Source organism: Sesamum indicum, linkage group LG3, assembly GCF_000512975.1.
Source record: "Sesamum indicum cultivar Zhongzhi No. 13 linkage group LG3, S_indicum_v1.0, whole genome shotgun sequence".
NCBI classification, from domain to species: domain Eukaryota; kingdom Viridiplantae; phylum Streptophyta; class Magnoliopsida; order Lamiales; family Pedaliaceae; genus Sesamum; species Sesamum indicum.
Window position 1 is genome coordinate 131,842 of NC_026147.1, and position 26,069 is coordinate 157,910.

Consider the following 26,069-nt stretch of genomic DNA (forward strand, 5'->3'; position numbering starts at 1 on the left):
GTAAATCTTTTTACGCAAAATTAATTAAATCATATTTAATTAATAGCTTTTGATTAACACTTAATTCAAAAGCACCCGTTATTGTGGGTCGTTTAGCAACGATCCATGACACTAGAGAATAGGTGAAAATTGCATGAACCTTAAGGCTACCGAGTGTCATACGAGTAAAGTTCTTCCATCCGCCATCTCCGAGTCTTAGTCTAGGACATGAAATTGATCATCGGTTTCCAGCCTAAACTAAACTAGACATCTATGCTTAATATTTTGATTATGTTTCTCAGCTTGATCAACATAGAAAAATACTTTTCTATTTGATCACTCGCTGTGGCCATAGGCTCTCGGGAGGACAATACACATCAGAATGCATAGGAGATCGCTATCATCTCATGATAGGCAAAAGATCCTCTCATGAAACTTACCAATCTTCATACACTATCTAACTGCATTGGAACAAGGCGTATAATAACCAATTAGAACATAATTTTAAGTATGAATTAATTTAAATAATAATTTTACTACAAATATAGGTATGGGTAAAGTAAATTAATATAATAGGATTCTAATATAAATTGTTTGTATGGTATTATATTATAGGATAATTATATTGACACCTCCTTAAAGTTAGTCTAATTCTAAATATATTCTTGTTAGATAAAAAATTATAAATACCCTCTCGAGCTTTACTCCATCTTTACATGAAACTCTTTATTTTAGGTTCTAGCTATTTGGCATGTGATATTCCAAAATTAGCATTTATAAAATTTTAACCATAATTTAGCACTTTCTATGTGAAAAATGCCCTTTGGAGCAACTTGTAATATTTTAAAAACCTTAAAAGGTTGAAATGTTATGATTTAATATATTTATAATTAAATGTTATATTTTAACTTTTTTTTACCATTTAAGTGGTTAGTCATGTATCACACATTATTTAAAGTATATTTTTATATAATTTTACATGACTTATTAATTGAGCACTTTACTTTTAAGTTGAAATATGAAAAGAAGTTGAATGATTTGATATGTTTTATGTGTCTTTCTGTTTTTTTTTTAATGTCAATATATTCTTTTCATATAATAGATTGTACTATTCATAATAAAAAGTTTTTAAATTAGAAAAGGGGTAATTACATTACACTACTTGAACTATATAGCCTATTCATAAACATTATCCCTATTTTTAAAAAATTATACATACACATATTAGAAACATTATCGACACTGTACAAATAATTCCTATTTTTTTTCCAAGGAGTGGTTAAATATTTATGCTATATAATTAAGAGAAGATACAATTTGGAAACTTGAAAAATCGTCTGTCTTTCATTAAGAAAGGGAGAAATCTATGGGGTAATTATCCACTATTTTTAAATAGTCTACATTAAATTTCATTATTTATTTCTTAAAAAATATAATTATTATGAAACCAAACTTAAATTATGAGAATGAGATCAATTATTTTATAAGTGATTTCATAATTATTTTTTGTAATATATTAATTATAAAATATGATAATATTCTTCAAATAACTTATGAATTAAATAAGTCTATATCTATGGAATATTTAATGCATGGGTTACTTATTCTTTTTTTCCTGATTTTGCACAATTTGTGAAGCAAATTTAAAATATTAATATAGTTTTATACAGTATTAAATTTAAAGTAATTTCTTATATAATTTTACATGACTTATTAATGGATCACTTTACGTTTAAGTTGAAATATTGGTACAGATGAAACATATAATTGGATAGACATTCGATAAAAATAATTTATAACAAAAGGTTCTATTCATTATAAGTGTTTATTCATAATTAATAACTAATCAGTTTAAATTCTTAAGTATGAATGATTTGTCATGTTTTATGTTTTTTCATTACGATATAAAAACTTGAAGAATAGTGTCTTATTAAGAAAAGGAGCAATCTGTGGGATATATATAAATAAATTATGAATAAAATCTTAGATTATGAAAATAAGATCAATTGTGTCATAAGTGATTTTATAATGAATTTTTTTATAATATTAATTATAATTTTATAATAATTATCTTCAAATAATTAGAATTAAATAAGTTAATATTTATAGAGTATGTAATGCACGGGTTTTACTTTTTTTTTTTCTTTTTTTCTGATTTGTGCAATTTTTGAAGCATATTTAATAATTTTATTACAAATATAGGGATGGGGATAGTAAATTAATGTGGTCTTGTACAATATTAAATGGTAATAAGATTTAATATAAATAATTTATCTGGGTATTATATCATAGGATAAATAACTTTTACAACTCTTTAAATTTAGCTTAATTACAGACATATCCTTGTTAGATCGAAAGTTACAAATATCTTCTAGTACTTCATTTTACATGGAACTTTTTTTAGGATTTCAACTATTTGGTATGTGATATTTTAAAATTACCTTTTACAAAATTTTGACCATAATCTATAACTTTTCATGGTAAAAAATATCCTTTGGAGAAACTTGTAATATTTTTAAAAGTTTAAAAGGTTAAAATATTATAATTTAATATACTTATGAGTAAGTATTACATTTTAACTTTTTTGACAGTTTAAGGGTCTAAGGTATGTGTCTATGTTCTATACATTATTTTACATGAGTTATTAATGGAGCGCTTTACCTTTAAGTTGAAATATGACTATAAGTGAAACATATAATTGAGATAATAAAAATAATTTATAATAGAACGTTCGATTCATAAAAAGAATTTATTCATAACTAATAACTAACCAGTTTAAAATTTTAAATGTGAATGATTTGTTATGTTTTATATTTCTTCCTTTCTTTGATGTCAATATATTTTTTCATGTAATACATTATACCAATCATAATAAAGAATTTTTAAATTACAAAAGAAATAATCATCTACACTATTATAATCTATTTATACAAATTACTCATATTTTTTAAAATATTACAACCCCATGCACCCCCACCCCCCCCAAAAAAAAAGAAAAAAGAAAAAACATCATCTACATTATATAAACTATCCATGAAGTGATTTTTATATTTGTGCAAAAGACAATAATAATGTATGTAATAAATTATAAATATTAGACTGTGAATATAATCATCTCATAATTATATAAAACGTTCTAGCTAAAAGTTTCTACTATCACATTCTTAAACATGGCAAGGCTAATGCAGCAAGCTGCTCTAGTTATACTTAAATTAATGATACAGCAGAATCAGATGGAGGATCATAAGATCTCAGTATTGGGAAGACATAATTGCTTTAGTAACCACTCCCAAGTGCTAATGCAAATATAATTGAAAGAAAAAAAAAAATGAAAAAACACCAAACTGGGAAACAGAAAACACAGAAAAAGCCAATGGGCTGTAATCCAACGTGAAGCAGGAGGTTGCTGTGCTGCCTTTCTAATTTTAGGGGTTAATGTTACTTAAGCTTGATTCTTGTCCCATTTGAGAGGCTTCACAACTTCCCAGGTAAAATCAGGGTCATCTCTACCGAAATGTCCATATGCAGCAGTCTTCAAGAACCTGTTACCAGAACCCCTCTTAAGGTCCAGGTTGATAGAAATCATACCAGGCCTGAAATCAAAGTTTTCCTTGACAATCTTGAGAATTTCCTTGTCGGGGATTTTTCCAGTTCCATATGTGTCTACAAAGACGGACAAGGGCTCAGGCACACCAATGGCGTAGGAAACTTGCACAATGCACCTCCTAGCCAGTCCTGCAGCAACAATGCTCTTTGCAGCTTGCCTAACAATGTAGGCACCACTCCTGTCCACCTTGGTCGGGTCTTTCCCTGAGAAAGCTCCACCTCCATGAGCTCCCCATCCACCATAAGTGTCGATGATGATCTTGCGACCAGTAAGACCAGCATCGCCATGAGGGCCACCAATGACAAAACGGCCGGAAGGATTCAGGTGGAATATGGTCTTCTCGTCAAGGTACTTTTCAGGAATGACAGGCTTGATGACATGCTCCTTCAGATCAGCAGCAATCTCATCATTGGTTACGGTCTCATCATGCTGTGTTGAGATCAAAACAGTGTGAACACGGATGGGAACCATGGCACCGTTATCATTGTAGTACTCAACTGTCACTTGGGTTTTACCATCAGGCCTCAGCCACGGGCAAGTACCATTCTTGCGAACCTCAGTAAGACGAGAACCAAGTTTCGTTGCAAGGACATGGCTAAGAGGCATTAATTCAGGGGTCTCATCAGTGGCATACCCAAACATGTGGCCCTGGTCGCCAGCACCAATCTCCTCAGGTCGCTTGGTGAGATGGCCATGGACACCCTGGGCAATATCAGGGCTTTGTTGCTCAATGTTAACAAGAACCTTGCAATTATCAGCATCCAAGCCCACATCATCAGAGACAAATCCTATAGCACGGCAAGTGTCACGAACTATTTTCTCATAGTCTACATTGGCCTTGGTGGTAATCTCACCAAAGACCATGACCATATTGGTCTTGGTGCAGGTCTCACAAGCGACCTTGCTCTCAGGATCCTGGGCAAGGCATGCATCAAGAACTGCATCAGACACCTGGTCGCAGAGCTTGTCGGGGTGTCCTTCATTCACCGACTCTGACGTGAACAAGAAAGTCTCCATCTCTTGCAGCCTGATCGCCAACAACAATATCAAATATTCAGTCAATCAATAATTCTGTCAGAAAGTGCAAAACTTAAAAGAGAGAAAAAAAAAATTGGTCCACCGCATGCTAACACAGTTTACCACCAGGATTAACAGCAACAAGTAACTAGTTCCTGAGAACAATTAAAATAATTCTACAATGAGTACGAGGAAATGCAGAGATCTGGTTTACTAGCATAGTTACTACTTAATTCCACAGAGTTACTCGCTAATAACCAGATGCAAGACAAAAATCAAGATTTGAGAAATATATAGTTGCCAAACCTACAGATCTACACAGAACGAAGTGAAGAAACACTTGATCTCTACAGTGAGCATGTAAAAATCACTTGAAGAACTAATTACAATTGAGAACATAACACCAATAGAGCATAACATGCCTCAGCAGCAAGGCCCCAAAGAACAGTAGAGGAGCGTTCAACTTACAAAGAAAAAGAAAGCTCAAAACTTTGCAAGGAAAAACAAGTACAACACTTGAGATCTCAAGTACAAGAATCCAACAAGGAAACAAGAATCATAAGCATCAGTAGAAAAACAAGAAGGGGAACTAATGCAGCAAATAGCAAAGGTAGATAAACAGAAAGAGAAAGAGAATAGAGGCGGAACCTGGGGTTGAAGTAAGCAGGTGACACGAGAGAGAGAGGAGCTAAGAAAGGCGAGGGTAGGTGGTGAGACGAGAGGGAAATATATAGAAGAGCGAGAGGAAGTGGATGGGGATGGGATTCATTTGAGATGGAATGGACGGCTGAGGATTAAGAATACAAGTCGGTGATAGCAGTAAGCAAACCAGCCTGTAATATGCTGGACTCACCACACACTCTCGACTCCTTGGAGTGAGTGAGTGATGAGTTGTAATTTTCACTGCTTTCATATTCTGTTTGGAATGTGTTTGTTTTGGGCATTCAGATTCAGTATTATGTGGCGTCACATGCATGATGATGATCATGATGATCACACATCTCTGCTTAACCTTATAATAGCATATTGATTAATCTCGTGATGACTTTCAACAGTTTCCCAAAAATTATCATCAAATCCAACAAGCTGTATGTGTATGTGTTGGGTAAAACGGGGGGTGCTTCCTCGAAATACGACTAATCAACTTGTAGCAGCAGCAGTAGTAATCGTAGTACATTTGTTTGACAAATGAAACATGTCAAACACACCTCACATGCATTCCCCACTACCATCACCAACTCTTTTCCAAGCCCATCAAATCAAATACTCCAACGCCAAGGGTGTGAGTCCAAATTCCAATTTTTTATGAATCCAATTCCAGGTTTATAGCACTCAAACTCCATATCCTTTTTCTGACTTGCAAAATTAACGCCATTTTGTATTATATCTAGATTGGATCTACAAATATCTCATGTCCAACTTTCACAAAACTTCCCACATTCATTTCAAAATGCAAATATCCTCCTCAAATTTAAGAAAAATCGACATTTTTCCCTGTAACAAGAATATGCCTTACAACGAGAGAATGTCCTCAAAACAACTAGCAACAAATCTTCAAATGACCATCTTCTGTTCCTACAAGAAAAAGCCGGGAAAAAGGTAGAATACTAATGGCTGACAAAGCCGACATGTTCTTTGATTCCCCATCCGCCATATAGAGATGTTGAGGGGTTGCTTGATACTGCCCATCCTGTGCCATCACACCAACTTGAAGATTCAGTACGTGAGGTGAAAATAAATTCCCATGAAATAGGAAACCAAACATGGATATAAAAACCATATCGGGACGTATACAACCTTACTCAGTATAGTTTCATATAAACCTACAGACTTCTACTTTAATAACTGTATGCTGCAAATCAGAGACAAAAAAGCAAAATTCTCCGTATGGACTTGCATAATTTTTCATTATTCAGATACAAATTGTTGCGTTCACAGCAAGGAAAGTACTCTCTCTCTATCTACAGGAAGATTTGTAGAGAAGTAAGCAATGAAGAGATTTTATCTTCTACCTTTTCTAGTTTACACCAGTTATGCCCTAGTCAATCATTCCAACCACATTGGCGGTCTTGTGCAACAAGGGGCATACAGCATGACGAATTTGTACCACAATCACATCCACAACTTGATCATTGGAAATCATTAACATCTTAAACATTGTATACCAGATTACTGCTATGAGATAATGACCACCTTCTACATATTCACACCCACCACCCACCCATCAACACACACGCACACGCACGCAAACGTACACGTATGCACGTATAGATACATATATGATTTTGCAAAAACAGCAAAATCTTTTCATGAGGACAAGCAAATAACAAACATTGCAAATCTACAAGACTGAATGATTCTTCTACCCACTTCCTTTTTTCTTTTATCTCTTCAGGGTAGGATGCAGTGGGGTCGGGCAAGTGGTTAACAGAAATCTCGTTTTGGTGGCAAAACATAAAACCGACTAGATTTCAAATTTGCTGGTGGAAGATGGATAGGAGGCCCTCAGAAGCCTGTTATTCAGCTAAAAGTGGGAGACAACAGCACACACATGCCCACAGAGATATTTGTGCATGACGACAGCAAGTGCGTGTGTAAGAGAGAGAGAGAGAGAGAGAGAGAGAGGTACTTCATCTGCAGAGCTGTGTAAAGAAGAAAGCCCAATTTTATTTCTACATATAGAGATCACATTTTGCCCCCACACTGAGAAGCCAGAAACTCCATCACTGTAACCTCTGAAAACTGTGTGTTCTGCGGTCCAATTCCTGTGAACATTCAGATAAAGGGCATCAGTAAAGGCACATAATTATGAAAACTGATACAACTAAAGCTTTGTAATGATAGTTTCCACCAATATCCAACAAATTCATTCAATAATGTTATAGAAGACCATTACTATTTCAGAATTAAGGTTTCTTTTCCTTAGACAAAATAAAGTTTGAACGATTTGTTGAAATAAAGGTCAATCACGGGAAGGGTCATCTCACACAAATATAGAGGTTGCGCCAATACATATGCATTCGTACACAAGTTCATGTCAACCATAACATATATGAAGACAAATATTACATTGTCATACAGTTTGACTGCATCAGCATTCACATGCAGTGATGCATAGAAAGTGAGGCACTACAGCAACATCAACATTCTTCAAGCCATTATTTAAACATTTGTTTTCTTTCTTCTTCCCAAAGAAGTTCACGCTCTTGTTTAAGTATCTTTACATTTTTTTAGTTTGCTAAACTGTTTTACATTTCCTCAAAGATACTTCACATTTTTTCCTTCACTTGCACATGTTTGCTTTGCAAGTGTGCTGATAGTTAGTTGGACGCCCTTCTTCAACATGGTGCATCCAAGCTGGCATCATTTCCTCATTTTTTTCCCTGAGTTTTTGTATATAAATAGAGAGGTTTACCGCTTTGAACAATTGTACCAGACTATGCATTTTTTATGATTTGCAAAAGTGAGCTCCCTCCCATGGTATTTATTTTATTCTACGCACAAATTATGATTGTGAGTGCCTCGAAACAAAAATTTGAATTCATAAGATTATATCTCGAACATAATTTCCTTCTCCAATAATAAATCGAAATAGCACCCAGAACAGGGAGTAATTAGTTCCCAACTAAAATGTGCCAAGATGAATCACCATTTCCGGAAATTGATGGCACACTAACCACTTGATGTATGCTAACCAATGTTATGCATAGAGAATTTTACGCAGAAAGACAAGTACAGTTAAAGACTGCATGTCCTGTTAGCTTCCTTTTACACGGTAGAGCTATACCTGATAAAGTAGTTTTCTATCTTTAAGATCTCATTCCACTACATGATCTAGGTTATGCTTCAACAATAGCAAACTCAGTTTGACTGAGCTCGGTTGGATGAATGGTAACCATCAACATAAGTCCAATTGCGTACTTAGAAGTGACAAAACTAAATTACCTTCTCAAATCCCAAATTCGTAAAGTTTTGTCAAGAGAGCTGGAAACAAGCTGATGATCTGTAGCTGCAGCTAGCTGCAAGGACAAAAAAATTGTATGTGAATCACTATTTTCTTATAGGACTTTCATCCTAAATTAGTTATACCTTTGTCACATATCCATCATGAGCCTGCCATGAGGCAATCATTTTTCCACTTCTAATGTCAAAGAGCTTGCAATAACCAGTACTGAATGCAGCTGCAACCCAGGATGGAGAGGTGACAGATTCCTCATGATGCATTTTGACAGAGCTAGATAAGCAAATGGACGATATAAGCGAAGGGAAACCAGAATCAACGGATTCACTCCTCCAAAGATGAAGTTTCTGACCTTGATCGACATCAATGAATCTGTGGGCCATTAAGATAACTTCAGAGACATATGTAAGAAAGATTGGACTTGTCAATGCGTAATTACCTGAGAGATCCATTTCCAGTACCCACAAGAAGTCTATTATTGAATTCGATGTAGTCCATAGTAGTGTATGAATTCCCATGAAATGCAGTACTAAGCATTCCACTTGGTAATGGATTAAAATGAAGCATATTGTCTTCGTCTCTTTCAATCAATTGTGTGGAGGCTAAAGAACTCTCGGAGAATACAGAAATTAGTTTTCCGTTTTGTCCATTCCATATATGAACTGTTCCATCACAAGAAGCTACCCTTCCAGAGGCTAAAACACAAATGTCATTTACAACCTGACGACAAAAAGGCAGTAACAAGGACATCAGGAATTACAACTAGTGACTTTATGATCAAAACAGAGCAGCAAATCCTGAAGAAGAACCAAGCAACCATGTGATTCTATTAATACTTCTCTCCGTTGTTTCATTTTTTGTTAATGTAATTCTATTAGTAGTTCTCTCTGTTCTTAAACAGATATCAAATTGTTACAAATAAATGCAACTTAACCAGGGGTAACTGAAGCAAACCTCATCATGGCCATTATAGCTTGACACACAATCAACTCTTGACAATTCCCACTTCTGAATATTTCCTTTGAATCCTGGTCCAATTCCCGCTGTGAATACAGTACACTCGTTTTGACAAACAGCAAAAGATCTCAGAGCTCCATGGTGTGCACGAATAGATTGTATGATTGATGCTCTAATTTTCCATGGAAGTTCATCCTTTGGACCACCAGCACGAGCAGTGAAATCAAGTCCATCCCAACTAGCTGCAGGGCTAGGGAACCAATACCAAGGTTCCTCCAATCCTAAATTTGTACCTGTCCCATGCCTATCTACTGAATTCTGATTATACTCGGACATGCTTTTACTTGGAAGGAAATTTTTGGCACCTTTTTTAACCTGTGATTGTGGTCTTGACCATCCAACCCCATTGAGTAAGAGTTTGGCAGGGATATTTTCAGATGTTGAGCCCCTGTGGTAAGAGGGTCTTCTACCATTCTCTGCACCGGTTTGATTGGATTCCCCTGCATATTCCCACTGAATAACAACGTGCTGAGAAGGCGCTTAAATGCATAAAGTTAAGTTGGCAGCAGCAAATTTACCAAATTTTAGCACTCTTGTGAAGCAATGACTACCCTTAGGTTTAAAGATGATATAATTTCTTGTCAGATTTTTAACTAGTAGTATAGTAGTACTCATATTTAACAGTGTGTTTTATCTGAGGTTAAATAAATATATTTGGCAATGCCTGCATGTCACAATGCTACAATGTTGGTTTCTTATGTTATGCTATAAGACTGCAAGACTGGAGTCAAGTAGTAGCAAATAAAACATCTTAACAGGACTAGGGTAACTTTAAGATCCAATCCTTTCCCGCATCACAAAGTTAGGTCATTAAGTGGGTTGCAATTCCAAATATGATCCTAGACAAAAATGCATTTCCTTCATAGGTAATATTAATAGTATGAGAATGACCTCTGAGTGCGCACTTGTAAACTATAAGAGAAGGCGCATTACAATTAGTTCTGTTCATCTAGGGTGTCTTAATTGCCGCCACAGAAGATATCTCCATACTGCTCACATGATTCTGGACAGATTGCTCATTATTACAATGATATGGTCAACACACTACCAGGATGAAAACACAAATTTGCATCCTGTATCTCAAATCTTATTACATCTATTATTCCAATTAACATATATACACCATGTTGTGGTGTACAAAGACTATATCTCTATTTTATTTGAGGAACGGCTTGTGCATGTGTGCATATATTAAATGGAATAAAACATGCATAGGAATTTGGTATAGAAAATAAAATCCAATCTTCATAACAGAACCCACGTAAAGAATGAAAGGTCAAACCTTCCAGTTGTGACGTCTTAGAAGGAATTGCTCAAGAAGCAACCATGTGGCACAACACTGGCGAAGTTTCTCTATTCCAAGTAGAGAAGCAAATTGAGGATACAAAAGTAACCTGCCAAGATATCCAAATTTATATGTCCATCTAATGATAATGTAGCTTAACCCCAAAAGAGGTCCAAGAACATCACATCAGGACAGAGACTCACGCCAAGTCCATGCGGCTTTCAATGCAATCTTCATCACTCACTTTCAATCTGGGCCCTCCTATGCTTCCAACCAAATTGACAGGATAGCTGTTCTTTTTCTGAGAAAAAGCAAGCTCATCGAATAACTCCTTTAGTTTTGGCAGAACGTGCGACGCAGTTGAATCCGGGCCCACCTGCTGGCAAACTCTAATAAGACTCTTGGCAGCATTCTGGCAGATAAAGTAATTAGTGTCAACAAATATTGGTAGTTATTTGACAATGTAGAAATGTAGAACAATTATGAGAAATATGATTAATCCGTTGAGAATAGTTTAGAACATTGATCTTCATCTATAACAACTCAATCAAAGATCCTACATGTCAAAGGATCTTTTGCCTGGCAGCAAAATGGAGGGGGAGAAAAGAAGGAAACCCAATATATGCACTAAGAGACATCAAATGCCCAAAAGTTCCCTAATTTAAGACTGGCATTGTATACTAATTGTGTAGAGTTTTGTTTGGCAAAAGAGTGCATCATAAAAAATAAGTAGGGGCAGCCAAATCTTTAATTCTTAGGCTAATAACTTGCCTCAGATAAGACAAAAACGGACCACGTCCTTTAAGTTTTTTTAAATTAAGTAGCATCTAGAAACAGTTCCAATATCTGAAAAAGAACAAGCTGGAGTTCAGCTGAGCTCATGAGAGCAGACCTTGGTTCTCTGTCACCAACTTTAATAACAAAGAAGAGTGATCTTGTGTTGCTCCCTAATTTGTTGAATGTCTTGTTTCTATGTTTAAGAAGTGCTTCCAAACAAAAAGATATACTATTGCTTGATGTCAGAGAGGGAAACACATATGACACCGAAAATAACAGGAATAACAAAATTGGTTTAGAAAGCAAAAAAGAAATTGAATTACCTGAAGAACCTGGAGTCCAATATCTCTGTGCATGAGAATCTTAACATATGGGCAATTTCTGTCCTGTATAAGCATAAATTTTGCTGTTACTACTGTATAAATTCGGTCTACAATGAGAATACATATTCCAAAGAAATGCTGTACCTCAATCAGTTCCTTAACAATCGTCTCAGTTGTCAATACAGGAACAAGACCATCTAATGCTGTAAGGCAATCTATCAAGGCCAAAGAACCCCAACTCTGCATGGGTTCAGTTTTGGTGACATGTGAAGTAGAGATGCAAGAATGGATGACATTATTTAGCAGTGGCAGAATTTGTTTGATAACGAATTTTTCTCCAAAAAGTCCACCTGAAAAATAAGTGAATCCCCTTATAAGTTGCCTACAGATTTTTAGAAACAATCCTCCATAAAACAATTCTGGGAACATACCAATTCTAATCAACACATCAACTCCATCAATGCATAGACCTTTCCCAAAAGAGAGTATCAGAGGCAAAATTGTCTGAACAATTAATAAAGATTAGCCTGATATAAATACAAGTATTCATTTGCTCTGCATTTCAAGCATTATGAAAGAAGTATTTACTTTGTGTAACACAACCAAACTTGAAATAAAAGCAAACCTGGTGAACTGTAATTGGTACACCAAGCTCTTCACTGGATCCAATGAGTAGAACAGAGGCAGCAGCAGTTGAGCTTTTATGAGGGGCAAGGCACAAATTTGATATTATAAGCGGGTGTATTGTCTCAAAGTATACTCGTTTACCTATCCTGTTCCATATCTCTTGCATAAAAGAGCCTTGAAGAAGAGACACCTTCAAATGTGAATAGCCTGTAGCCTAAAACAAAGTCACCTTTGATGTGAGAACCAGAGGACGAAGAATAAGCAGAATGGACATACTGAAACAAAGTTAACAACTAGCCTGTAAAATTCTCTGAACAGATGGCACCACAAGCCTTATCACTGCCTCTGACTCCAGGCATTTCAGAAATTCTGTCAGTAGTACATAAGCCCATTCAGCTTCAGCATCCGAGGAAGAATTCACTACAAGAGGTAAGCAATAAGGCGCACACATTTCAGCTCCAAAAGCTCCCATTCTTCTCAGAGCTCCTCGTTTTGCGAATGTTGCAGCATATTGAAGACGAGATTCATCTTTTGCTAGAAGGTGAAATGAGGCTAAGAACAAATAGGACGATTTGACTGATCTCGGGAAGTACGGAGATTCTAAAAGGCATTTGGCTGAAGGCCTCCTAAAAAATTGAAATAGAGGATATTTTAGCTGCAACTGGATTGGTCCAAAAATTCAAGTATTAACAGATGCGGGTAAAGGAGATTGACAGTGCTTGAAACCATTCACATAGACTTTTGCTAGGAGCGGTTAGGAGGGAGAAAGGGAAGGGAGCTTTACCTGTTCCATTCCTTCTGAATGCAGGCCTCAACAACAACATTCATGTGATGGGGAAGCTCTTGCACTGAACTTGGTAGGACACCAGTCTCCAAGTATGAAGCTAATGAAGAAAGACCAAAAAGTGGCTTCCCCAGCTGAAGTTCTGCTAAAATACATCCAACGGCAAATATATCATCTGCAGATCTTTTAGAAGAAATCATTGAGGAAGATGTCTGCTTCCAAAGCAGTAGTTCTTGATATCCCATAGAATCGTCATCCACCTCAATGTTCTCAAGAAGATGATTTGAATCAATACTTGAGGTCTGACTATAGTTCCCTGCAGAGTCAGGTTCTCCAGATGACACATCTTCAGAAACATCCTTCAAAAGCTCGGTTTCACAGGGTTCATCCTTCAAACAGTCACTGGAGTAAACATTGTAAGTAGGAGCTAAATCCCATGAATTCTCACAGAAAAAAGTTGCTTCTTCCAGATTACTTAAAAGATTAGTTTCAATAAACAGAGCAAGCTTTCCCTCATCACAATTCACTTTAGTCCTACCATTGCTCTTCTCACAAGTTGCTTTTTTAACAATTTGACGTGGAGGGTGAGGTCGAGCAAAAAGCTGGCGGCGGCCCGTTGACCTTGGCATTGTGGACGTTGATGCTGGCAACATTACATTCTTTGCAGCAATAGCAGCCTCACCAGACATTTTGTAGCCAAAGGTGACGTCAATCCAGTGATGTATTTGACATGAAACTCGGTTGCTTTCTAAAGCATCTCTATGCAATTTAATGAACTCCTGCGGAGTTCCTGCCCATGAAGGCACAGCCAAATCAGGCATGCTAGAATGTAGAGAATAAAATATCCGTGGATCACAATAGAATTCAGGGATACACTCATCAGGGGTCCATTGGTATAACCTTTGCATGTTAGAGGGATACTCGTTAGGTTCATAAACTGAACGAACGGCTGTCCGTAAAACACTCAAAGGCAACCTCCTAGCTTTATAACTGCAGACAGCCAGTTCAGATAGGCATTCATCAGAGACGTGGTGAGGAATTTCCGATGTTGAGTAAGTGAAATCCAACTGTTCATCACCTTTTGCCAAGCGCCACTTGCTCTTGCTCAGATCTCTCCACCCAGCATTGCTATTTTCATCAGGTTTTACACTAAAATCTATGACCCAAGGCATGACTGTATAAAATGCATGGTCGCCCCACCTTCTTCCTGCTAATCTGTTTAAAATGAGGAGATACTCAAAATTACTCAGCTCTCCTTTCCACCAACTATAGAAACTAGATTGCCAACTCCCAGATTGAGAGAGATTTAAATCAGCATAAAGGGCACGAGATAAACAGCCTTGGAAACAAGACCCACCATCAGGAGGGTTGCAGAACTTGTAACTTGGATTAACCTTGGAGTTCAGCAGCTGTTTCTCATTAATTTGTAACCAACACCAAGATGTACCAGTCAACATAATGTTGGACGGCCGTAAATTCCCATGGGCAATACCCAGACCATGCAGGTAAGACAAAGCTGAGAGTAGCTGGTAGATTAAAAGCCGGACATGCCAATCAGACTTTATGGCACCAGGGCTGTAATGCAGAATATTTTCAAGGGTATATGGCGTCTTTGGAAGCACTACACTAATTTGGCTAGATGACTTCAGCATCCCCAAAATGGGACCAATGTTTGGATGCCTTATGCAACCCGGAAAACCATTCTCGTTAAATGACGGCAGTCCTACCAAACTAAGAAAGTTTATACTGTCTCGTCCTGCAGATTTTCCTTCTATAAGAAGACTTAATGAATGCAAAATGTGATCTTCAACTGAACCAGATGAGAAACCTGAAGCAATGTCTTCGAATAATTCATAGGACATACAGCCAATCTGAGCAATTGGTGCCAATGAAGTTATTGTCCTCGAGCAACAAAACCTACTGGAAACCCTACATGTTTCACAACCTATTGCGTACAAGTTTCTGCCACCATCCGAGAAATGCCGACATTCAGTTGATGCAGTATCTAAAGCAGAATTTTTATCACTGAAAATTCTGATACTGACCTCTTCCTGGTCTTGATCCGTATCAGACAACTTCATGTTCTCCATGACATTATAATCGCCGCCTTCAACCGCACAATACTCATCACTGCAAAGAACAAAACACTTCATTCATCTCAGAAGTACTAAACTGACTAGCACAGATGATTACCATTTATTATGTGGTCAAGCAAACTTGTTTCTGAAGTGATATGTATAAATTTACTACATTACTCGTAACTGTCTGTAGTAAACTCTTTCTCAATAGTCGTGGATGTTGAAGATTGTGTTGATCTTCAATTAGTAAGAAAAAATTAAAAAAGTTATACTCGGTGAGAGTTAGCCACGTATTAGACCAACTTATATAAATAGCATTTATCACGTTAATAACTAATCAAATTGTGCTCAAGTACATACACAAACAGATATATGTATATATAACACTTTTTGGTAGTCAATGATCTAATGACGAAACGGCGAAAAAACATTCATAAGAAGATCAAGGAATAACAAGAAATCAGCTTTTGGCTTAGTCATCCTCAAAGAAGACAACAATATGTGAACAGATTAATGTCCATGAAACTACAAATCACAGTAAGGCAATCATACACGTATCTGGATAAGCAGTCCTCTTTACGATAAGGCACATAATTCAACACGAACTTCAGTGGTGCCACACCACCAGACACCGACTGCTGCATCCAAATTAATGATCTTGTTAATACATAGGAAAACGTCAACTGCACAGACATAGAGATATGTATATATAGGTCAGAGACCTCGACGAGCGCGCTTGAACCGAAGGGAAGTGGGGAATCCGAGAGGCCATGGATGAAGGTGAGTCTGCCGGAGAAATCAGCCTCAATCCGTCGCTGAAGGCACTCAAAGCACATTTCCAGCGCGCCACCCATTTTCCAGATCTTACCTTCTTCAAAATCAAATTGGACAACTCATTAGAGTTTGAGACAGAAAAATCATTGAAGTGAAGGTCGGCAATTGGACTTGAAGTTCAGGTCGGCAACTGGAGATGGTACGGTCAGCTGCCCGAAAGCGAAAATGATTTGTTGCTACGACGCCGTTTGCAACATATTTTGGGCTTTTCATATTATGTGGTGTGGTCTAAAATCCGAATGGGCTTTTGCCGTCAGCTTTAGTTAAAAGGCCGGCCTGTTTCTGCCAATAATATTTGGTCCGAAATTGAAACCACAGGATAAGAAGCAGACAACAGAAACCATGGGCGGTCGTGGTCGCGGTCGACTACTGGGAGAGGTGGTGGACAATTGGGGTTGGAAAGGAGTTGTGAAAGAGTAGTTCGACAGTAAGCTTTCTTTATTTCATATATCATTTATCAGCTTTCTTGCCGACTACATAAGTATCCGAAATTGTAATTTTTTGGTCGACCATGGAGTTAATGGTTCCCACCAAGCAAGCCCATCTAAATTTTTGCTCATTTCACTATGATATACCTGAGCAAACCTCTACTTATACTAAAGATAGAATTTTTCACTGTTCTAAGTTGTTCTCTGCTATTATACCGGGTTTGAAGAAGCGAGGGTGTAGGAAACAAAGGGGCTCTGGCGTTAAGGTATTAGCTGTTTCAGTTGTTGAAACTTTTGGCACTAATGGTAGGTTAAGGTTGTCAAATGTCGAGAGAAGCCCACATGGCAAAGCACAAGGGCAAGTGCAAGGGAATTCATCTCATAGTTTTCAGGAATTTGAGAGTAATAACTACCTCCGCCGGTTGGTGAGGAATGGGGAGCTGGAGGAAGGGTTTAAGCATCTTGAAAACATGGTTTGTCGGGGTGACATTCCTGATATTATCCCATGTACAAGTTTGATTCGTGGGTTTTGTAGAATTGGGAAGACTAAGAAGGCTACGAGGGTTATGGAAATTCTTGAGGACTCCGGAGCTGTTCCTGATGTTATAACTTATAATGTGTTGATTAGTGGGTATTGTAAGTCGGGGGAGATACATAATGCATTGAAGGTCCTGGACCGGATGAGTGTTGCTCCTGATGTTGTCACATATAATACAATTCTCCGTACTCTGTGTGATAGTGGGAAATTGAAACAAGCCATGGATGTTCTTAATCAGCAGCTGCAAAAGGAGTGCTACCCGGATGTGATAACTTACACGATTTTGATTGAAGCCACATGCAAGGAAAGTGGGGTGGGGCAGGCTATGAAACTCTTGGATGAAATGAGGAGCAAAGGATGTAAGCCAGATGTTGTTACTTATAATGTCCTTATAAATGGGATTTGCAAGGAAGGGAGGTTGGATGAGGCAATCAAGTTCTTGAATAATATGCCATCATATGGTTGCCAACCTAATGTTATCACACATAATATTATATTGCGCAGTATGTGCAGTACAGGCAGGTGGATCGATGCTGAGAAAATGTTAGCTGAGATGCTTAGGAAAGGCTGTTCTCCTAGCGTTGTTACGTTTAATATTTTGATTAATTTCTTATGTAGGAAAGGACTACTGGGCCGAGCAATTGATATTTTGGAGAAGATGCCTAAACATGGTTGCACCCCAAATTCCTTGAGCTATAATCCGTTACTTCATGGTTTCTGTAAAGAAAAGAAGATGGATAGGGCTATTGAGTATCTAGAGATAATGGTTTCCCGGGGGTGTTATCCTGATATTGTGACGTATAATACATTGCTCACAGCTCTATGCAAAGATGGGAAGGTTGATATTGCAGTTGAAATTCTTAATCAGCTAAATAGTAAAGGTTGTTCACCTGTTTTGATTACCTACAATACAGTGATTGATGGGCTTTCCAAAATGGGAAAAACAGAACGAGCTATGCAGTTGTTGGTTGAGATGCGGGAAAGAGGTCTGAAACCTGATATCATTACCTACTCTTCACTTGTGGGAGGACTTAGTAGAGAAGGAAAGGTCGAAGCAGCCATCAAGTTCTTCAAAGAGTTGGAAGGTTCGGGGGTCAGGCCTAATGCTATCACCTACAACTCTATCATGTTAGGACTCTGCAAGGCTCGCCAAACAGATCGTGCCATTGATTTCTTGGTCTATATGGTATCAAAAGGATGCAAGCCTACTGAATCAACTTACACTATTCTCATTGAAGGTCTAGCTTATGAAGGCTTCACAAAAGAGGCTTTAGAGTTGTTGAATGAGCTTTGCTCTCGAGGAGTTGTGAAGAAAAGTTCTGCGGATCAGGTGGCGGTCAAATTTTAGCTTGAATTCATGTTGTCCATTTTGGCCAGACTCTGATATCTAATGAACATTTTGGTCTGGTTCATTAGTCTTTGGGCACTAAATTATCCAAGTATCTCAGCACATCAAACCCTTGGGCCCCAGGCTATCTTCCATTATTTACCTGGGTTCCTTCAAGTGGTCTACGAACAACGTAGAAAACCCTAAATTTTGCAGTTATACACAAAATATGATGTGCAAAGTTCTTTGCTGAATGTTCAATGCAACATCTCTGAACGCTATAACGATGCAACTAGTTCTTTTTCTTTTCCTTTCATGCATGCAGCATTATGTCATGTATCAATCAGTAAGTATTTTACAACTAGATACATTCTTCCGAATTATTTAAATCTTGCAACTGTTTTTCATGCTGTTACTTTGTTGGACCTTACAGTTTGACAACTTCATGCTACCGGTTCTCTGATCATTCGCCTCTGCAAAGATTGAAAAGGAGTTTGTGATTTAACCTCGTCATCTCTATGTGAAATGCATTGAGTGGTACTTAATTTGAAAAGTGTGTCATGAAAGAGAGAAAGATCTTTACGCTAGTGTTTGGTTGCTTTCCTCTTGGACATGTACCGTAGTTTAATCACATTGAAACCATTTTTCTGCTCGATATTGAAATGGTTGGCTTTTAACTGGAAAGTCTACCCTACCTTCCAAAAGGGTATGAATCAAAGACATTCACTGTGAATGAATTGAATTCAGAATATGCTTTAGATGGCAAAAACTCTTTGGAGACTAAAACATATATCATGATATTGTTCACCCACCCTGATAAACTTATACAGTTTCTACGAGTATATATTTGTCACACTGACTATGTACTTTCCATTGTCTCAAAAGACTTCGTCTTCTTTGTTCCAAAAAAAAAACGACCTCATCTTCTTTCCTTTTGAAGCAAATACTGGTGAAACATAACTTGATCAAACACGCGTTGTAAGTGCTTTCCCTTCACAACCCCACATCATATGTAAGTACTAAAATTGCTAATAGAAATGATTGATAACTAAAATTCAGAAATGTGTCAATCAGCACCATTTAAGCCGATTTCACTTTCCCAATACCATCTGCAGTGTTAACTTCATGACTGCCAACCCATACCTAAATTTTCCCCAAGATATACCATGTTAGAAGTTTCCTTTCGGCCTGCACCTAAAAACCTTTTCTAAGACGTGATCTCTTCGAAACGGTTGAGTCAGCAGAACACATGTGCGCCCTGGTAACGGAAAGTAGTATGAATTCCCTTGGCAAGAGCTCAAACTCTGTACATCAAAATCCTCATATCAACTTGCACATCATGTAACCAGGAAAAGCGCCATTCGGTGCTTCGTTCTCGGTTGGAACCTGAAGTCTGTGTATCATAGTGGTTAGCAAGTTGAGTCCTCCGAAATCTGATTAAAGCATGTGTATGTCGAATGAAATCAAAGTTACCTGTCAACTGAAGCAAATATTGCTAATATCACTAGCTTTTAGGAGATATTAAGGAGATTAGGATGAATGATTGATGGGACCAACATACTTAGTGGGGTTGTCCCATTCCACAAAAAGGGAGCAAGAAAGAATATATTGATTCATCTCAAAAGGGCACATTGCAACTTCTTTATTATCAGAGTTGCACCAAAATATATATGACACTTTTATAAGTATCACAAATATCCTTAAACAGCCCCAAACTTTAACCCCTCCTTTCTCAGACAGTTGAAGCTCCATCAAGAAAGATTGATGGATTCACCTCAGTCCCAAAGCCCTCCTCGGCAATATCCTGAAGCAATCCAAATTAAGCTTTATCAGGCATTCATATTCTCCATTCCTATCCTCTTCTCAGTCATTCTTTTTCTTTTGTTCTACTTGTTCTACCTCAAGCGAAGAGCTTCTGGTATCTCATCAACTCCACCTCGTCTTCCAAGGACTATCCATGATACTAACATCACAACAGTAAGCTTTACCACCTCTGTGATCTGTCATACCGAGATTGCATATACAGATAATTACATTCAAAACCGCCTATTGCTTTGAAATTACTCCTTGTTATTTTGTTTTGCAGCGTTTGTCTAACTGAACATGTATGCAATAATGAAAATTTGCACATTTTTCCTCATTTTGTTGTCCAGCCTTCTGATTCGGATTTGAAAAATGAGCTGAACGACAAGCTGTGCACAGTCTTGTTTAATGAAGATATGGAAGCAAGGGATTCACTGTAAGTTGTTCCACCAGCACATAAATCTTTCTTTACTCTTTGGAATCAAACATGGACTACTACATTGATAAGACTGGAATGGATATTGGGTCACAAAAGTGGACGGACGATCCAGGTTGAAGATTGTGGGAATTTTTTAACTTTTTTCTTTAGACAAGGACATATGCTAGAACCACTAAGAAGCAATACACTTTTTTCTTCCATATAATTATTAACTGCTAGTCTCAGAATAACTGAACTAGACCACTTTCACCACAGGATTCTTTGATATCATGTTCTAATCAGTCACCAATATTCATGGAACGTTCAGGTGCTGTGTTTGCTTAGGAGAGTTTGAGGTGAAAGAAGAGCTGATTCAAGTTCCATCTTGCAAGCACATATTCCACATTGACTGCCTCCGGCGCTGGCTGCTCAAAAATTCAACTTGTCCACTTTGTAGGTCCCCTGTTGTCTCTGGCAATAACTCTGGATCCCACCACCATCAGACACCCACTTCTCCAGCCAACTTGATGCTTGTAAACAGAGACTCTAACAACCATCAAGGTGGCGGTACTTCTGCCACAGTGACTGCCTTTGCAGCATAGCACAAGGCCTGCGGGGTCATGTGGTGGTAGTTCATACAGGTCTATGTAAAAAAATACATGGCTTTTACCAAGTAAGTTGTGCAATTTTTTGAGAAAATGGCTTAAAGCTCACTTACCATTTCTTTTCCCCCTAAGAATAGAGTTACAAGAAATATAAGTATGCATATCAGTTTGCTTAAAGCTCGAAAATATTATCTGTGAATCCTCAACATAGCAGCATCTTAATAAAAAAGTAGACAGGCTTCCACAAAAGACTTGGGATTAAATTCCCTGAATGCAGAATGAAATGCTATATAGTCAGTGAGCTAAGTTAAAAACAGGGGAATGAAAAAGATTACAATGAATAATCTGGATTGGACTTATACATTCGAAATTGCTCTGAGAAGCAAAACAAATACTCCCAACAATGAAGGTGCTCCATAACTCTTTCCTCCGTTTATAGCACTTACTCCACCTAAGTACACCAAACAAAGAAGAAGCTCATTTCAACGATCATAGAGTTGGCCACAATACAACATTAATATAATATATATATATACACACCCACACACACAAAAGGATAATACAAAATTATAACCTGTGGAAAACTCCATGTTCTCCTCCTAGCCCTAAGAATGGATTCATTCGATTTCAATAACAAAATAAACTTGTAAGGTTACTCAAATAAAGTGATTTGGTAACTCAATTTATCCACACTTGGTCACACTAAAACTACCTATAAAATGAGGAAAGCTGTCTTTACTACAATTTAAAGAAAGTACAAAGTTTTCAACTTCTTTTGATTGTAAAAACAAGAAGAGAATGTCATTGGAGAAGTGGAGAGGCCAAATATATAGGATTCTTGTCCTATTTTAATCGCTTTTGAACCATCAAAATTACTTTATGTATTGTTTTGTTCCACAAGATCAATTCATATATTTTCTCCAAAAACACAAAAGAGGAGAAGATGATGAAAAGAAGGGGTATTCATCATCAGCTATTACCACAGTCTCTTGTAGCATTGGTGGTGGTAGAGCAAATGCAGACGAACCCTTCCGTCTCAACATCAAACCCACAAGTCCCCCCCGACTTGGCACACCTCTCACATCCCAAATCAGGCAGGCTATAAGATAGTTTAATCCCATAAAGCCAGTCCAATGGTCCAACCCCCTTTAACGCATCCACATTATACACACTAGTATAATGCGTGCAGTCCAGTATATTCATGCTCATGAACTTCACCGTATCGTACGTCGTGAAGCAGCACGGTGGCGTGGCATTTGAGAGAATGTGGAAGAGCTTGAAGGAGGTGCAGCTGCCGTAGAGCTCGTCACACGAGTGGCCGGAGAAGTTGAAGCATAGGGACCTGTAGTGGTTGAGCACTGGCGAGTCGATGGAGCAGTTCATGAGGACGAAAATAGTGTCCGGGGACGGGGGAATGGTGGCGTACTGGATTTCCGTCATAATGAAGTCGTGGTGAGGCTGGAGGATGGAGCAGGTGGACATGGAGGGGTCGAATACTACGACGGTTTTCTTGTTGTAGTCTATGGTTTGGATTTTGTAACTACCGGAGGGAGTGAGGAAGAAGAGGTCGGTGGCAGAGCAGTTGAGAATGCGGCGGAATTGGGGGGCGCCGCAGCCGTCGTCAATGCCGAAGGGATAGTTAATGGGAATGTTGTTGCAGAAAGTGCGGCAGAGAGAGCTGGTGGCTGCCAAGAACTGTAGAAATACGATCAAGACTGTAAGTTTAAACCCGAAAAGTAGTATAAAGGATGGAGCTTGAGAGGTCATTGTGGGAGAGAACAAGAACTGGTTTTGATGATTGTTTTTACGTAGGATTTGAGGTTAGATGTTGGAAAAAAAAGGTTGGTGCTTTTGAAAAAATGAAAGAGAAGTGGTGCAGTTTTGAGGCAATGTGTTGGGATAGGGGAGATAGAGATACTGATTGGAGAAAAAAGGAGAGGCAAAATGATGAGAAGTACACCGCAAATTACTGGATGTGTGAGGTGCTTTTTTGACTATTGCAGACATATGTTGCCTGCCTGGGATCCACTTCCACTGCACAAGGTTGAAAACTTGAGTGAGATTGAGAAGAAGCTTTCACTATAGTCTTTTGAACAAACAACTAAGGCTCCTTAATTTTGATGTATAAGTTTATATAAGAAAATTAATATAAATTAATACAATATTTATTTTGTTGTATGGGGATTCGGTATAAAATTAAAATTTTATACATATTTATTACATTACATTTGAATAACTAATACCATTTGAACCAGATATGCCACACAGAAATACTCAACAAACATTTTACCGCTCTATACCATTTTTTAAATAAATATTCTCGAAGGTACCCGTGGATTCCATTGATGTACCAACCATGAAGTATACAAAATTTTATGATAAGAATGAAGGCAAACATGAAGTGAGAATGCTTTTCAAAAATAAAGAAGCCTTAATACAGGCGGTGAAAGATCACTCGATACGATATGCACATCCCAAATATTTTGTAACTGGGAGTTTGAAAGTCAAGTGGAAAGCGGTCTATAAGCAGCGCAAGCCAAGTATATATATATATATATATATATACATATATATATGTATATGTTTGTATATTTGTTAACGTATAAGCATACATCATTAGTCGACTCATTGATATTTATTTCCAGATATGTGATGTAGATGGGAGTTACGAGGAATTTTAAAATAAAAAATTGGAAGGTGGATAATAACCAATATGGGGGGACTATACATTTATATTGAATGATATGTTCCATGAACATGGTAATCTAGATAGGGTTCATGTTGCTTCTGTGCTTTTAGAACAGGTGAAATGTAACCCCGCATATGGAATAAAACATATCATCCAAATTGTAACGACCATGCAAGGTACAATATACCATACCAAAAGGCATGGTATAGTTAGCAAGAACTCTCTCAAGGAAGATCTATTCCACTTAATCGTAAGCTTTACTAAGGTCTACTTTAAGGGCTGCGTGACCCACCGAACCCCAGTGCTTGTGCGCCAGATAGTGATTGATCTCATGAGCAACTAAGACGTTATCAGTGATGAGTCTATTGGGCAAGAAAGCAGATTGGGTTTTGGATATAATAGAAGAGAGAAATGGTTTTAATCTATTAGTTATTGCCTTAGATGCAATCTTATATGTAATATTGCAATATTGCAAAGACTGATAGGACAGAACTGACGCATGGTCTCAGGATTAGAACACTTCAGAATAAGCACAATATACATGTAGTTAATTTAGGATAGAAAAACTATATTCTTCAAGAAAGCTAGGACAAAAGATATAACATCAGACACAACTATATGCCAGTATTTTTTGAAGACATATAGGGATACATGAGCAGTCTTTACCTCATTCGCTGAATAAGGTTGGAGCAACTGTTAGTTCATCTCAGCACCGACTCTTGACGTAAGCCCCCTATGGTTGCCTCAATGTCCTCGTCTGAAGGCTTAACTGAAGTAAAGAATTCCTAAAAGTAATCGATGATGATCTGCTACACCCCTTTGGCCGAGATACTCCAAGACCTATCCCTACGTCGAAGACGAGAGATAGAGTTCTTTTGTTGCCTAGCGCTAGCACTCGCATGAAAAAAAGCAGTGTTCAAGTCCCCTTCACACAACCACTGGCCTTTCCTTGTTGCTTCCACATGATCCCTCCCAAGCAAGAAGCTCATTTAATTTCTCATGCAACTCCGCCCTTCACGACAGAGTCGTCGCACTCCTCGAACCGTCGGGGAGGCCCAACAACTCCTCCTCAAGCTCCTTGACTTGCTTTTTTCACACTACCAAAGCTCAATATCTCCCATGTGGCCAGTTCCTAGCGCACATTACACAAGTTAGGGACGAGCCGGTCCCCTACTAAATCTGTGCATGAATTGTCCCACGCCCAGCTGATATTGTCTCTGCATCCAATAGCACGGATCCACATCGCCTCGAAATGGAAAAGTCTCCTCCACCTACCCTCAATCCAAGTTGGTTGATCGGCTAACAACATAATGAGAGGAGTGTGATCGGAACTGTGAGCTCACTTTGTTAATAGTATCGCAAGGGGAGATAAAGATTGCCAATCCGGTGAATCACACGCACGGTCCAACCGAACATCAAAGGTATCAGACTCCTAGCGATGATTGCTCCAGGTAAACTTGTTCCTTCGGAATCCCAAGTCTGAAAGTTGGTAGTAAAAAAGGCATACCTGGAAGTCCTCAATTTGTTTGCGGGGTCTAGGAGCCCCCGTCTTCTTGTCTTGGGATAAAATTTCATTGAAATCCCCAGCATATAATCATGGATAGGGAGAATGCTGAAGGAGAGACCGCAGCAGCTGCCAAGTCTATGTCCTCCTAGAAGCTTTCGGATGCCATACACTCCGGTGAAGCGCCATCATTCAGTTCCATCATCCTTGGAAACCACGACGACAATATGTGAGATAGAATAGGAGTGCACTATCACATTGACGTCTTTCCGCCACAAAAGCATCAAGCCCCCTGCCTTACCACAGGAATCCACATTGATAGCAAATAAGTTAAACTTCTCCTTAAGATTATCGCACTTAAGTTTATTGCACTTAGTCTAAAGGGGAAGACCAAGGCGGGTTGTGGAGCCGAATGAGCTCACCAAGTACCCGAACTGTCCAAGGGGACTTTAAGCCCTGACAGTTCCA

The 26,069-nt window shown here is 38.0% G+C and overlaps 5 protein-coding genes across 11 annotated transcripts; 2 read left to right on the top strand and 3 right to left on the bottom strand.

The window, feature by feature from the left end:
* Window positions 3,082-5,405, bottom strand: LOC105156810 (S-adenosylmethionine synthase 2). 3 transcript variants are annotated; one of them, XM_020692318.1, is made up of 3 exons: window positions 5,252-5,297; window positions 4,707-4,758; window positions 3,082-4,613 (listed from the first exon to the last, which is right to left on the bottom strand). In XM_020692318.1, the coding sequence occupies exons 2-3, from the start codon at window positions 4,709-4,711 to the stop codon at window positions 3,422-3,424; spliced, it is 1,197 nt and encodes a 398-aa protein (XP_020547977.1). In that variant the 5' UTR covers window positions 4,712-4,758; window positions 5,252-5,297; the 3' UTR covers window positions 3,082-3,421. The 3 variants fall into 3 exon arrangements, with proteins under 3 accessions (XP_020547977.1, XP_011071335.1, XP_011071334.1); XM_011073033.2 differs by lacking the exon at window positions 4,707-4,758 and having other exon boundaries at window positions 5,252-5,405; XM_011073032.2 differs by lacking the exons at window positions 4,707-4,758; window positions 5,252-5,297 and adding an exon at window positions 5,072-5,212.
* LOC105156811 (protein GFS12) lies at window positions 6,016-16,455 on the bottom strand. Of its 4 annotated transcripts, none has more exons than XM_011073035.2 (16): window positions 16,178-16,455; window positions 16,008-16,090; window positions 13,378-15,507; window positions 12,892-13,219; window positions 12,592-12,807; window positions 12,398-12,470; window positions 12,111-12,316; window positions 11,967-12,029; window positions 11,070-11,278; window positions 10,864-10,975; window positions 9,519-10,034; window positions 9,004-9,284; window positions 8,693-8,936; window positions 8,549-8,622; window positions 7,233-7,368; window positions 6,016-6,293 (listed from the first exon to the last, which is right to left on the bottom strand). In XM_011073035.2, the coding sequence occupies exons 1-16, from the start codon at window positions 16,307-16,309 to the stop codon at window positions 6,144-6,146; spliced, it is 4,953 nt and encodes a 1,650-aa protein (XP_011071337.1). In that variant the 5' UTR covers window positions 16,310-16,455; the 3' UTR covers window positions 6,016-6,143. The 4 variants fall into 4 exon arrangements, with proteins under 4 accessions (XP_011071337.1, XP_020547975.1, XP_011071336.1 ...); XM_020692316.1 differs by having other exon boundaries at window positions 11,070-11,242; window positions 16,008-16,093; XM_011073034.2 differs by having other exon boundaries at window positions 16,008-16,093.
* On the top strand, window positions 16,626-18,974 carry LOC105156812 (pentatricopeptide repeat-containing protein At1g09900). Its single transcript, XM_011073039.2, has one exon. The coding sequence runs from the start codon at window positions 16,801-16,803 to the stop codon at window positions 18,601-18,603; it is 1,803 nt and encodes a 600-aa protein (XP_011071341.1). The 5' UTR covers window positions 16,626-16,800; the 3' UTR covers window positions 18,604-18,974.
* On the top strand, window positions 20,208-21,509 carry LOC105156813 (probable E3 ubiquitin-protein ligase RHA4A). Its single transcript, XM_011073040.2, has 3 exons — window positions 20,208-20,559; window positions 20,736-20,821; window positions 21,132-21,509. Exons 1-3 carry the CDS (start codon window positions 20,347-20,349, stop codon window positions 21,403-21,405), a joined length of 573 nt encoding a protein of 190 aa, XP_011071342.1. The 5' UTR covers window positions 20,208-20,346; the 3' UTR covers window positions 21,406-21,509.
* On the bottom strand, window positions 21,648-23,420 carry LOC105156815. 2 transcript variants are annotated; one of them, XM_011073042.2, is made up of 2 exons: window positions 22,392-23,420; window positions 21,648-21,859 (listed from the first exon to the last, which is right to left on the bottom strand). In XM_011073042.2, exons 1-2 carry the CDS (start codon window positions 23,173-23,175, stop codon window positions 21,765-21,767), a joined length of 879 nt encoding a protein of 292 aa, XP_011071344.1. In that variant the 5' UTR covers window positions 23,176-23,420; the 3' UTR covers window positions 21,648-21,764. The 2 variants fall into 2 exon arrangements, with proteins under 2 accessions (XP_011071344.1, XP_011071343.1); XM_011073041.2 differs by having other exon boundaries at window positions 22,389-23,413.

Excerpts from the sequence above, each read along its gene's own strand:
- LOC105156812 (XM_011073039.2), top strand. The coding sequence starts at position 16,801 with ATGGAGTTAATGGTTCCCACCAAGCAAGCCCATCTAAATTTTTGCTCA.
- LOC105156815 (XM_011073041.2), bottom strand. The coding sequence starts at position 23,175 with ATGACCTCTCAAGCTCCATCCTTTATACTACTTTTCGGGTTTAAACTT. Across the intron at positions 21,860-22,388 it reads CAATGCTACAAGAGACTGTG|GTGGAGTAAGTGCTATAAAC; the intron begins GTAATAGCTGAT and ends TGGTGTACTTAG.
- LOC105156813 (XM_011073040.2), top strand. The coding sequence starts at position 20,347 with ATGGATTCACCTCAGTCCCAAAGCCCTCCTCGGCAATATCCTGAAGCA. Across the intron at positions 20,560-20,735 it reads ATGATACTAACATCACAACA|CCTTCTGATTCGGATTTGAA; the intron begins GTAAGCTTTACC and ends TTTGTTGTCCAG. Across the intron at positions 20,822-21,131 it reads ATGGAAGCAAGGGATTCACT|GTGCTGTGTTTGCTTAGGAG; the intron begins GTAAGTTGTTCC and ends TGGAACGTTCAG.
- LOC105156811 (XM_011073034.2), bottom strand. The coding sequence starts at position 16,309 with ATGGGTGGCGCGCTGGAAATGTGCTTTGAGTGCCTTCAGCGACGGATT. Across the intron at positions 12,471-12,591 it reads TACCAATTACAGTTCACCAG|ACAATTTTGCCTCTGATACT; the intron begins GTTTGCTTTTAT and ends TTAATTGTTCAG. Across the intron at positions 12,030-12,110 it reads TTGTTAAGGAACTGATTGAG|GACAGAAATTGCCCATATGT; the intron begins GTACAGCATTTC and ends ATGCTTATACAG.